General features: G+C 37.7%; 1 protein-coding gene across 1 annotated transcript; it reads left to right on the top strand.

Annotated features, from left to right (window-relative positions):
- Positions 1-6,501: 6,501 nt before the first annotated feature.
- sox7 (SRY-box transcription factor 7) lies at positions 6,502-14,173 on the top strand. The gene is made up of 2 exons (XM_066707678.1): positions 6,502-7,148; positions 12,572-14,173. Exons 1-2 carry the CDS (start codon positions 6,917-6,919, stop codon positions 13,471-13,473), a joined length of 1,134 nt encoding a protein of 377 aa, XP_066563775.1. The 5' UTR covers positions 6,502-6,916; the 3' UTR covers positions 13,474-14,173.
- Positions 14,174-14,622: the final 449 nt, after the last annotated feature.

Genomic DNA, 14,622 nt, shown 5'->3' on the forward strand with positions numbered 1-14,622 from the left:
AAAGTGTGCGCGCTAATTGGTAAACTGCACACAAAATAACCTGCTTTTTTCTCCCGATGTATGTCCTCCTATGGGATTGTGTAGTGTTCTCAGATTAGAGTTGTCACATTTGTCATCACTGTGACAACTAAGTGCAGAGTTTAGGTTTACTTACTTTTGATACTTTACAATAACGTTTGCTAGTCTATGAAGACCCTGGATGGTTCCACCTCCTGATGGAAACATGACCATTCTTCACAGTAGCTCGGTCCTTTTCCTGCCCTTGCTTTGAAAGTGTCATCTATCTTAAAGTGCGGAACTTTTCAAACTTCTCCATTTACACAAAATTCTCTATATCGCTGTTTCTACCATAGAGGCTGACTTCTTGATTCATATCCTCTGAAATACTGCTTATTCAGGTATTCAGACTTCATCTTTTACATAGTGTCAAATATCTGTCTTTTGTAGTTGTCAATACAGTTGTCTTTTTTTTTTTTTTTTTTTTTAATGACGAGTCATTGATATCAAATTACTTGACTGGAGTCCCTACAAGAAAAGACACGACTCGAGTCACAACACAAAAGTATCCATCTGACTCAAGTCATTGTCTTTATGATAAAAATAAATTTAAACAAAACAAAAACGCCCGTTCTCTACATACAGTCACCATAAATGGAACTGGCTTTTGCAGTGATTGGTAAGACCGTTGCTAAGGAAATGCTTTTCTAGCCTATAGCACAGCTCTATGACCATACCGTCCGCAAGCAGGAATCAAGTTATGGTGGCGTATCTGCACAGAATTTGCATATCTCAAAATATTTAGATCTCTTGACATGCATTTCGAGATCTGCACTTACAAGCTTTCCACTCCGCTTGAGAACAACACGCACCCCATAACTACTCGACAACTACCACCCCCCCGCCCCCCAACCCAAGGACTGGAAATGCATGTCCCCCCCATTTCTGACACACACACATACTGATACAAACACACATTAGCGCATATTCAGTGCATCATGTCTGCATTTGTTAACTGTTAAAAATAGGATGTAGGACTTGTATTTTATATTAACTATATATTGTACCTGCATTTATGTAATTGTATTATGTTTAATTTGTAATTTTATACTGTGTTTTTGCACTTTTGTATGGCTCTTGTATGCCCTGGTTAAGGGTCTCTGCCAAGACAATAATAATAATAATTATTATTATTATTATAATAACAGACACACACTAACAGAGACACACGCACACACATACTGATGGTCTTGTACATAAAACCAGTTAATAATGGGGAAGAAGTTTGAGAGAAAAATGAAAACATGCATTCTATGTACTGACTTGAGCCAGATAGGTGACTCGACTTGACTTGAGCTTGGCACGTCACTGACTTGACTTGAGCCTTTACTCTTAAATGACTCGCAGTTTTAGTGACTTGGTTACAGCTCTGGTATAATCTTCACTAACTTCATTTAATCTTTGAGCTTTGTATACATACTGTTTAACCTTGCCATTTGTGAAAGGAATTAGCTTACAATTTACCAATTCATCTAGGTTTGGAATTAAACGTTTATGATACTTTAAAAACACTATTAATGAAATGGATGATTAGTACTTTGTATCAATATACCCATTACATGGTTGTAGTGGTAAACCACTTTTTGGACTGTGTGGATTAAATTATGTGATGTAGTGGATTGTTTTCTTGCTATATTTAGCATTACATGTAATATAATATTAAGACTGACTTTTGTCGAACTGCATGTTTCCTATATATAATACATCATGGTGAATCCTGTCTTATATTGTCAGCCCATTCACAGAAACGAAGGTTGGAGCTCTGGAAATTTTTCTGAACAGTGAGAATAATGGCAGAACTGAATAATATGAAACATACAGGGTTTAAATACAGAACCTTTATTTAAACAGATAAACATTTTATTTATTTACAATGATGATCTGTTCAAGAGGCTTATACCACTGCAGTATTTAAGCAACAACATAATTTTAGCAAACAAATAATACTCAGTTTACACTTGATTACAGTTGAGCAACAACTTTAGAAACATGCAATTTCTTATGTTGTCCAATTATAATGAGCCACATCTCGTAAGAGGCTATATCAATGAAATCAAGAAGATAACTTCAGCAAAGTTCTCGGTGTGTGAGAGAATTACAACAGAAACTGACCCCACACTCCAGCGAATGTGTGTGTAACTTTTCATATAAACACAAGTGAATAACAAATGTAATCAGTTTCGAATGTATCCAGGAAGTCGAGGGACATATTTCACAAATCTCCACTACGGCAATCTGGGGCATCAGGTGCAGTTTCCTGTTTCAGAGTCGTAAATCATTCAAATGGCCGACACCCCTCTAAAATAAGAAGAGGACAGGAAAGTCTTCTGTTGTTACGGAGTTCTTCGAGGGTTTTCCTGTAATATGAGGCCAGCAAGTGGGGATGTCTGTGGAAACACAGTCAACAGGAACACATGCGAAGGGGAGTGGCATCTGCTAACTTCAGTTAAACATCGATATTGAACATGTCTTTACATGGCAAATAGCCGATGCTAGATTAAAATAATTGCTTTGTAGTATAACTTGTCATGCAAGTAAAACCATCAGCTGTAATAACTTTAGGCAGCATTATTATAGTCAACAAAGTTTTAATACTAGATTATTTTGTATGTGGCAGAATGGAGCTAATGCAGCATCAGGGGAATATAACTAATGTAGCTCATTGTGTCCAAGATTTGACATTTCTTTCCCTAAGATTTACATAGGTATTGAGGGCAAGATCAACCACAGCAATGCAACATCAGTATTTCCTCCCAGTGGGATGCAGAGACCAATGAGTGACAGCTATGGATTTGTCGATGTAGATGAAAGAGTAGGAAAAGATGGGTCAGCTTCCTCCCTGATAACCCCAGTGTTCAGTGTAGTCTGTAGGTGACCTCCTGTGTGCATTTTACTGCCGCCACCGTACCATAGGTACCATGTGCTTCAAAGTGTGGTTTATTGACCATTAGAAGTATTTTTTTTTGTCTTATTTAAAAACAATTGTTCCCCTTTTTAGGGCCATTCCTCATTGACGTCTACGAAACTAAGAAATGTGTCAATTTCCTGTAAGCCTGAATTTGAAGCTGCTGAAAATCTCTACATAGCATGGCAGCTACATCTACACCTGTAGAATACTCACAGAGACTTAAGCCAAATGGTAAAATGCTTTTTGTCTACTAATAAAAACTTGGACAATATCATCCTGTTTCACTTGACTGAGGCCAAAGTAAAATTGCAGCCCTGGGCATCACTAAACTGAACTTCGCTTTCTCAATTACTCAATTACTCAGGAACATGAAAATATGTTAACATTTATGCTAACAAACAAAAGTGTTATTTCTTAATGGATTTATTATAATGTAGTAGAATGGTTTCATGGTGCATTTGAACTTTAACCCTCTTATATTTGTGTTTACAAATGTGTGTAAGTAAGCATTAAATATTTTAAACAATGCAAAAAAGTTTCGAGTTGAAAAGCAAGTGGGGAAAATCTGTTTATCTAGGGCAGGGGTGGCTAACCCTGGTCCCGGAGAGCTGCAGTCGTGCAGGATTTCCAGGTCTCTCTAAATTACCAATTAATGGATATTGAACACTGGGACATTTTGCCTAATTAAGACCCATAATTGGTTCAATTAAGCAGTTAATGATCTGGATAGAACAAAAGCCTGTAGACCAGGGGTGGCCAACCCTGTTCCTGGAGAGCCATAATCCTGCAGGTTTTCCAGGTCTCTCTAAATTGCCAATCAATGGATATTGAACACAGGGACATTTTGCCTAATTAAGACCCATAATTGGTTCAATTAAGCAGTTAACGATCTGGATAAAACAAAAACCTGCAGACCCTGCGGCTCTCCAGGACCAGGGTTAACCACCCCTGATCTAGGGCAACAATATCTGCAATATTTTAAATTGGTCTGTCATCAAAGCATAATCAATTACTGTACAAAACTCAGTCTCTGAAACTACCTGCCCAGTTCTTGTAAATATGCCTCACACTCACTGGACAAAAGGGAATTAAAAGCATACATGTCCTCTCATGCTTTTGAGACACTGCTGCCTATATTATTAAAGTGTATGAAACCCTGCTTTGATGAAGGACTTTCTGATGCCCTGATGACATGTAGATAATAAAAGCAATTTGCTTTTCTGCTTCATTTCAACAACTTGCAGAATAAAGTCTCTAGTTCAGTCACACAATAATGGGCTACCATTCTTAATGAACTGATGTGTGAATCCTACAGCAATAACACACAAATACCTTTTGCACTTCACCTGTGTTCTGCTGTTAATCACGCATACAACAAGGACAAGGACAGGTTTGGGGTCAGGGCTTATACGTGGGATCAACATCAGAAGTCTGTCGAAGTGCATGAGGTGTACATTTGATATTCCTGTGGGAGTCATACATTAATTCAGTGGTTCTCAATCCTGGTCCTGGCAGAACACTGACCCTGCTTAATTGAACCCTAAATTGAAGTAATTTGATTACATTTGAATCTTTAAATTGTGTAACTGATAAAAAGGTGGTTCCTTAATAAGATCATTTCCTTTTACAGTTTTATACTTATCTGTTAAAAAATAATTAAAAGGTTCTGATTTAGGAAATTATTACTTAAATTAATGGTTCAATTAAGTAATTGAAAGCTCAGTTGGAACAAAAAACAGCAGGGTCAGTGTTCCGCCAGGACCAGTGTTGAGGACCACTTCTTAATTCATTCAGAATTGGTGTCAGTTATTGTAAAGTGTTACTTCTTGTTCTTTTAAACTTTCCTAAAAAAAGAGGGGGAAATGGTTTGGTGGCCAAATCCTAGAATCAATAAAGTAGCCTATTTAATGTGTGTTTGAGAATCAGTCTCATACAATTTCCATCAGGTTCAAGGCTTTCTGCAATGATGAAGCTGTGTCATTGGGTCTCTATATCAGCGCCCCGCCGCGCCCGCCCTCCTCCCACTCAAACCGGCCCAAAGTGCGGCGCAGCTGCCAGTGCAGATCAGTCCTGCGCCTGCGCTCAGTGCGCAGCGCGGTCCGTATCCCGCAGCAGACGGACTCTGAGTTTGAGCGACTCAATTGTATATTCTACATAGTGTAGCTACTTTCCAAAGAATCGTTTTCTTTGAAAGTTTAATATACAGGTTGTATTTACACGTGTTATCCGAGAGAGAGAGATATAGAGAGAGACTAGAAAAGTGATCTGCTATGACACGGATAGAGACGACAGAAAACTTTTAATTACACACGAATAACCTGCTCTTTAGCTTCAGTAGGAAAAAAAGAATAAACATAAATTCACATAGGTATAATTTTGTGTAAATGAAAAGTGATTTACCAACATTGTTTAAGTATGAGTAAAGTGCCCCTATATCTGCACTGCAAAACAAAAACATAAAAACCTATTAGACTTTTAAGCTGAAGTAGTTTAAACGGCCCGTGATTTGATGGCCGCGCTGGCGGCGGGTGTGCGGGACACAAGCAGCGCTGTCTCTGTGTGTAAAAGAGCTTTACATTGTGTCAGATATAAGTTTAGGTTGTAGATTTGTTTTATTATTATTATTATTATTATTATTATTATTATTATTACATATATATATATATATATATATATATATATATATATATATATATATATATATTTGAGGAGGCTTTTCCTTCATAAAACAATGCATTTTGTAATACACACTATTGAAGAGCATATATGTCTAAATAAATAAATAAATAAGCAGGATAAGTGTGCAAAAATTACAACGTCTACAACGACGATAGCACTTTATTATTATGATGGTGCTAGAGATAGCATAGTATTAATATTAATATACATCGTATTATTATTAATAATAGGCATAATAATCATAGGGTAGCCTATTCATAATAATAAAAGTAGGCATACTACAACTAATTATAATACTACTACTACTACTACTACTACTACTACTACTAATAATAATAATAATAATAATAATAATAATAATAGGAAAGACAAAAAGACGGGCCAAAAGCTTTCTTTTTAATCAAATGTGCATTTCATTATGTCGTTTTCATGGACCACATACATTTTTGTTGTATACTACTTTACATTAAACTTTGAACTGAAATTAACTTCCGTCTCCCAATAGCCCAAAAACAAAACTACAAAATGTGTAGTTTCTCTCTAAAACAATGACAACATTGATAAAAAGAATTAAAAAAAAAAAAACATTTTTCCGAGAAACTAAAATATGAAAAGAACACACAGACATTAGACTCCGACACACAGGTGCCAAACGCCTGGGCTACCGAGCTGAGCTAGAGAAAATACAAGTGCGGTGTGGGGATTTTTGTTGTTTTGTTTTTTCTCTAAATAACAGGTTGGTTGAGGTGGATATCAGTTTTTTTTTCAAGTCTCAGGTTAAATTGCTATATAGGAGGAGCTGCAAACCCCCGGGGCTACTGCTGGGACCGGCTCCACAAATATAAATAGCTTCCCCAAACCCGAGAGCAGTGAGTCACAGAGAGAGAGAGAGAGAGAGAGAGAGAGAGAGAGAGAGAGGAGCACCTCACAGTCTGGACAGGGACAAGGCTGGCCATCGCCACACTCATCACTCAGTATTAAACCACTGACACCAATAAGAGGGATTGTTACAAGAGAGAAAAAGACAGAAAGGAAAGACAAAGATATTTGACCAAAAGGATTTGCTTAATCTATAGTCACAATTGTGGACATCAGGTTGTCTTTCTGTTTGACAGAAAGATACCAAAACATACCTAGAAAATACCATTTTGCTTTGGGACATGTGTCAAATATAAACTATACAATTCAGTAAAACAAAGTAAAACAAAACAAAACCAAAAAAGCCGGCAAGAGGAAAGTGAAAATCACAGCTGAAGTTTACTCCATCACAGGATGGCCGCTTTGATCAGCGCCTACTCCTCCTGGCCGGAGAGCTTCGAGCGCACCGCCGGGGAGGGAGACCTGCCGGAGGGGCCCTCCACGCACAGGGCCACGGGGGACAAGGGCTCGGAGCCCCGCATCAGGAGACCCATGAACGCCTTCATGGTTTGGGCTAAAGACGAGCGCAAGAGACTGGCCGTCCAGAACCCGGACCTGCACAATGCGGAGCTCAGCAAGATGCTAGGTGAGATGATCAGAGTGTCAGTGGCATTGGAAACACACAATGCAGTTTAATTCAATGCAATACACATGATGTCGTTTTGTACTCTATATACTATTACTTGTACCTTGATGAACGTGTAAGTATGTATTCCACATCACAAGAAAAGTGCAATTTAGCCCACATTTAAAGAGAGCTAAGCAATCAGTGTCTGTGCCTCAGTAAAGTGACGCGTAAATTGTGTTGGACAAAGTGTGTTCTTTGCACAAGTGTTTGTTTAGACTGCTGGCATTAATATAATAATTCATGTACACATATATCACAAAAAGACTTCTGTCCTGGCTTCGGTCCTGTGTTTCAAGTGTCAAGTATGAGGAAATTGAGTTTAAGTGTAAAGTTTTACAAAAGTTTTCAATATTTATAGTGTGGTGCATTCGTAAATATTGATAGAATTATATTTATGGCAGTTAAAGAAATATAGGCTATACAATCTGGAGGGGGTGTCTGTTTTCTTTTGCAGTTTCATTGACAGTATTAGCCTGATGTGAAACATGGCATTTAGGCGTGATCAATATCATTTAAAAAGTCTTCTCAATACGTTTATTTGTTAAATTCAGATTTTGTTTATGATAGCCTAAATATTCTTTATTATGTTTTGTGGTGGAAAGAAAAATGTACTGGGATGTCCCGTATAGCACGCTGTAGGCTACAGCATATCTTGCGTGTTTCTATAAATCGTTATGGACTGCGCGTCTTAAAAAGAATAAAACAATAAACACATTTGGCTGTTAAATGTTCCTCTGGTACTTAATTAGTTTATTTTATTTTCAAGATTTTCTTAAATTTTCTATGTCGCTTAAGAAAACTGAAACCAAGCCGCATTGTCGACTAGCTTAGTTTCAATGAGATGCTTCATTAGTGGTTACTTCTTTAAATCGTTTGGGTTTTTGTTTTCGAAATACTAAAATCTCACTTTTAACGTCTTAACTCTAATGTAATGTTTTTTTTGTTTTTTTTTTTGTCTATTGCATCGGCTGTTTTTTATTCAGCATTATTAGTCACTGAAATGAATGAAGATACGATGATCCTACATTTTATTTATTTATGTATTTATTGCTGATGCAGCAGAATTCCTGCAGTATTTTCCTGTTTCATATTTCAGCAGTTGGCTTTAGTCCGTAGGTTTAGTATCAAGCATTAAACTCCATTAGTAGATGTGTAGAGATCAAGGTTTCAACTTTTCAGGAATTAATTGTATCAGTGAATGTATCTCTATTTCTTAAAACATGTTTTTTCTACATCCACACCCAAACTCCTGAACATAAACACACACATATATTACATAGTTTATTTTATAAAGATGTAATACACATATTTTCAGTATAAGGTTACAATACTGTAAGATCTTTACATTTAGAAAAGCTAGTAATAGTAATAGAACATAATTACATGTCTTGTACAGACCTGTGGGATAAAATAATAATAATAATAATAATAATAATAATAATAATAATAATAATAACAAACACATTGTTTCAATAGACTTTATTTGATATAGTGCATTTATTTGGAAGTGTACTGTTTTCAAGAATCAAAATCATTTTATTTGTTTTACTATATATAATCACCATTTCATTATAATTATCTGTTCTTTTGCAAAAATGCAAAGCAATTAACAAAGGTTTAGACAGGTTTAGCCATTCTGAATGATGGCACATAATGACAACATTGCACAAACGAATATAACACCATTAGATTGGTTTAGGAGTCATGTTACTGTATGTATCAAAAATTACAGTATTACCTACTGAAACAAAGAATGTCTTCCAGCGGATGATTTTAAACATCTAAACTGTCTTTAATTTCCCTTTGCAAGTTTAAGATTGTCTTGTGTTAAACAAATGTGTTGTACCACATGCCCTAGCCTTTCCATTCAGTACTCAGTGGTGGATGCCAAATTTAATCATAAATTGTTTGGAAAGGAAACACAAAATACACACCAGGTACTATCACTCAGAGCAGTGGAGTCACCTCACCTCACATCACCTCAGAGAAAAGCCATTTGCCTTTCCTGCTTTCTTTACAGCATTAAGCTTATGGGATCTAATTTGTTCATTATGTGTGTGTGGAAGTTCAATCCAAACTCCCATCAACAAAGAAAACTGAAAAGTAAAACATAAAAAGGATGGATGGAAAACGAAAATAATTTCAAAATATCAGTAATATAATATTATACAATATAAAGTAATATACCATACTATTTCATGGTTTAATATTAAGAAGCATTGCACTTTCCTGTCCCTAAGATCACAGCCTTCCTGTCTTATTTTATTGTTATTTTACTTACTTCACCTTTAGATCTGACAAACTCAAGTTTCAAGCCTCAGTGGCAGCTTTGTACAACATTTTTGCAACCTGACCAACACCTCCAGTGTGGGATCTGCAGCAAAAGAGCGCGGGCATTCATTACTTCATAGTCAGGGATGTGTCCGGCCTCCCGCCGTGCTTTATCGCATTATGTGCTGTGAGAGGAATGTGTATCTGATAACCACTGAGGAGAAGTCAACTTTGGATCTCATTATATTGTTGAAGTACCAGCCCTACATCTCAAATTCACATCTTTCAGTTAGAGCTTTCTGTTTCATTTCATGGAAAACTTACAAAGTGATTTAAATGACCTCTTAACTAGTGATCCTATGAAACTCTTCGAAAGTGACCCTCAGTTGTAGAATAATTATCGGTGGCCTTATATACTTATTATTTATATAATCCAAATAAAAAGTGGATTTGGTTTCATTTTAAAACTGGGCTAAAGTGCCACTACAGCTCATGGAAAGACACCATGGCAACATAACAACTTTATATCAGTGAAAACAAGAGAAATTACACAAGACATGGAAAGAACATGTCACTGACCATGCAGTACATCAGGACACATGCCTCCGATGTTCCCAATCAGCTGTCTGCATAACTAGATCACATTTTCCTTTTTTTAATATTAAAAACTTAGGTTTCTGTCGCTATTTGAAAAGCTTTTCTGCTTTAAGGCAGGGAAGGTAAAATGTATTAATGTAGGTCATTTCAACTCAGTTACAGTTGCCCTGCAGAATGCCTATGATGTGACAACTTTTTCCTGCACTTTTAAAATTAAATCTCCATACCTACTGTAAAGAGGAATAATCCAGTTAAGACCAGATAATATGCATCATCATTTTGTGAAGATAATTAAAATACATAAATACATACTTTGTTCTCATCTATGTAAGAACTAGACTAGAATTGTTATTATTCCTCAATATTCCCAGATAGAAATTGATCTACCTTAGTCTTTTGAGTCATTTATAAATCGAAGCAGACGTCTGTATATTAATCTGGGTAAGATAGAAAAGAGAAAGAGGACTTTTCTTATACAGGGATGAATGCTGCTTCCTTTCTGAGATAGTAATGTTCTGATTTCACTTTGAGGTCATTAGTATGTTCGTGACGTGCACTGGGTGAAATTGAAAGCAGAATGGGTTTTGCCACACTGAGGTCTTGATTCAATGAACAGTTTGACCCACCTAGCAATCACACATTCCAAACGGGTCTCTTTTTGGTTTGACGTTTTCTCATCTACTGAATAGAAAGTCACAATCAGGAATTATTATGCGGAGAAGCAAGGGTTTGAAAATGTAAACTGAGCCTAAACTGAGTTCAACAGTCTTAGTTTTCAGAATGACTCTTATACCACATTAATACTGTTCATTCAGGGTTAGCATGTGGTTTATAGTGCTATATTGATGATGTTCAATTCTTATTCCAGGTTGATAATCAAATATTTAGTGGACCAGGAAATAATAGTTCATACAAAATGTAAAGAAAACGGTAACACATTTTTTTACTGATTATTTCTCCAGCAGAATCAAACAATTGTCATTTGTTTTGATCTGAATGGAAACATGAAATGTGTGATAGTTACAGAGGAGCTGCTGTTTAAAATCACTTGTCTCATCCTGAGTTAGTTGAAATGTTTATTGGAATTGTATCTGGAAACAGCCTAACAAGAAGAACATGTACAATGCATTATTAGTAGTATGTGAATTTGAAATGAAAACGGAAGTCTTGTTCTTATTTTTGTTTTCCATTTGGAAAGAGAAATCCAATTAAAGATGTATCCATAGTCAGTGAAAGCAAAAGTCACTCACATTTTAAAAGTACATTCTCTGAGATTGTGATTGATTTGTGTATATTTGTATGAATATAGTGCATCATCATATCACATAATGATGTTTCTAAGCCTGTAGTATGTTCGATTAAATTACATTTTGAACCTTACATAGATATGATTACCGGGGGGGGGGGGGGTGTTTGGTAGAGGCCAGCTGGTTCATTTAACCACAAGGTTGTCTAGCCACTGAAGTGAACTACCTACAAGATAAGAAGTGTGAAAATATAAAGCATTTAAGGGTAAACTGTCATTGATGCGCAAAAGCTACTCCAGTCTGCAGATTTAACCATTTAGTTTGCTTCCTACCATCTTCTCAATTTTACTTAAAACCTAAAGCAGGTTATTCTGTGACTCAACCAGTAATGACACTTTTTTGTTTGTAGTGCCTGACCCTCTTATCTAATCAGTGATTTCACTTTCAAGAATCATATAATTAGAATGAAAGCCAGTTATGCCCAGCAGGCTTGGGCTGTTGTTCGCTCGTGTTTAGTGGGATTTGCAGCTGTTGAAATGGTGAAGTTCATTTACAGGAAATTATTTGTTTCATGAACCATGTATGAGGTAACTGAAACAAGGAATTCTTTTAAGTTGGGGCTGGGAACTGTGCCAACCCTCTCTGGTAATCTGGAGCGAGCACGCAGCCCGTGCGCCCCATATTTGGGCTGTGTGACACATCAGGTGCCTCGATGGTACCTCTCACAGTGCCAGCTGGCATGAGAAGTGTTGACAGTTTAGGCTGTGTATATTTAATAGGCAAAAGACGACAGCGAATTGTTATGAGACGAATCTTGTCCAACATATTGCTATGATATGGAAGTCTTGACAATATACAAAAGATTTCAAAAATAATTACTGAAACCCTTGCAAACTATATGCATTTAGCAATATTAATACACTGCCACATCTGTGTATATCAAGTAAAACATGTCCTGTTTGGGTCAGTACATAAACTTTAATTATTTCTGAGGATCGTGTAGCTTTTGGAGATGTTCATGAGGCTGTAGTGGAAATATATATAATTGTTTTATGTTTTTCTTCACCCCTCAATTGTTTTTCTTGTAGTCTTTCTAAGAATCCACCAGTTTAAATCGTGCTTTCAGAGATTCGGTTGTCTAATTTGAAACCTACTGTTCTGTAAACAGCCCCTGTTCTTAGAGTAAAGACTTCAACGGGTCTAAAAAGACGATTGAGTCAGTGAAGCAGAGAACTCACATCTCTGACCTTTTCTGCATTTTTTTAGGGAAGTCCTGGAAAGCCCTGACCCCCCTGCAGAAGAGGCCGTACGTGGAGGAGGCCGAGCGGCTCCGGGTGCAGCACATGCAGGACTACCCCAACTACAAGTACCGCCCGCGCAGGAAGAAGCAGCTCAAGCGCATCTGCAAACGCGTGGATGCCGGCTTCCTACTCAACAGCTTATCCCCCGACCAGAACTCCCTCCCGGACAACCGCAGCTGCCGGCCAGTGCTGGACAAGGAGGAGGACAGCGGCTTCTCTTCCAGCCCGGGTCTGCCCACCATCCGGAATTTCCGGGAGCCGCCCAGCTCCAACGGCAGTTTCGACACCTACCCTTACGGCCTGCCTACGCCCCCTGAGATGTCTCCTCTGGACGCCATGGAGCACGACCACTCCTCCTTCTACTCTTCCTCCTCCTCCTCTTGCCCTGAAGACTCCCGTTCCTCCCACATGAGCATGCCCAGCTACCACCATTCTGACTATTCCCAAAGCTCCCTTCACTGTGGCGGGCACCTCAGTCAGATGTCCATGTCCCAGACAGGGGCTGCCCTTATCCCTACCCCCTCCAGCTGTCCACCCCCACTCCCCTACTATAGCTCCCCTTACCCGGCCATGCACCACAGTCTTCACGGGCACCTGGGCCAGCTGTCCCCACCTCCGGAGCACGGCAACATGGAGACCCTAGATCAACTCAGCCAGGTGGAACTCTTGGGCGAGGTGGACAGGAATGAGTTTGACCAATATTTAAACTCCACGGGCCATCCTGACCAGAGTGGGATGACCATCACGGGACACATTCAGCTTGCAGCAGCCTCTACATCTTGTCCCACCAGTTCGTCAGAAACCAGCCTTATCTCAGTGCTGGCCGACGCTACAGCAGCCTACTACAACAACTATAGTATCTCCTAAGCATTCTCCCCCACCCCCACACACATGATATATACTCCAAATCATCTGACAGAGACAGAAACATTTCAGGGCCCCTCAAAACAGCGCAGTATTACGGCCACAGACGGAGAGAAAGAGAAGGGACTGGGCTAATGGACATCTCAGGGTTGCACAGACAAAAACACAATTGAAGTACAATGAATACTCATGTCTGTATTCTTCAGAAGCGCTCTACTGGACTACTCACGGTTTATGGAAATGTTTTGAGTTTTGACTTAGTTGTCACTGTGGCATGTACAGATGCTTTCTAGTCTATTTAAATATATTAATGGCTTAACGTGTTATTATTTTTTTAACTAAAATGATTCTTTAATCATTTAATGTTTTGTGTTTTGTTTCTTTAGGGTTTGGGTTTATGTCTCTGGGTCATGTCAATGAAGTGGGTTTTCATACTCCTTAGGTTTTTAGTCTTTGACTTGCAATGACACCAACTGCATCTTATATGAATCCTCTCACCGAATGTATGAAAATGTCTACACTGTTTTGGTATTGGTGTCATATGAAGAAACTCCTTTATACAGTTTTGATAGCCTTCTGTTCCCTGTCTTCTAAATATGTACTCATAAATATAAAAAATAAATAAAAATATAATAATATTAAGAATAAGAAAAAATGGTTTGTGAAATGAAATTAATTTAAATAAAACAAGATTTTATACAAATGCATTTGTCCAGTAAATATTTGTACACATACATTCTTTAATCTTTCCACTGTAGTCCAGAATAGGAATTGCAGAAAGGAAGGACAGGGCTGGGTTACAATCTCACCATCCAATAATCCAAACCCCAGGACACCCTCAAGAATTCCTCTTGAGTTTGAGGGAAATGTAATGGGTTATAGAATTGGGTGGGTGGGTAAATGTAACAACATATTGAATGAGAAGACATTGGCTGCATAATTATTGCAACATCATTGCATGTAGATTTGTCAACTTGATTAAAAAGAAAACAATAATTTACATTCAACTAAGGAAGACATTACTTTCATACTTCAAATACAAATAAAAGTACAGCTAGCATTATCTAGGCTCTATCAGTGATTAAACAACAAGTAAAATGGAGTAGTTGAAAACCTATGATACATAATTATATGAGCAACAAGTTCAGAGGA

The sequence above is a fragment of the Amia ocellicauda genome, chromosome 1, assembly GCF_036373705.1.
Source record: "Amia ocellicauda isolate fAmiCal2 chromosome 1, fAmiCal2.hap1, whole genome shotgun sequence".
NCBI classification, from domain to species: domain Eukaryota; kingdom Metazoa; phylum Chordata; class Actinopteri; order Amiiformes; family Amiidae; genus Amia; species Amia ocellicauda.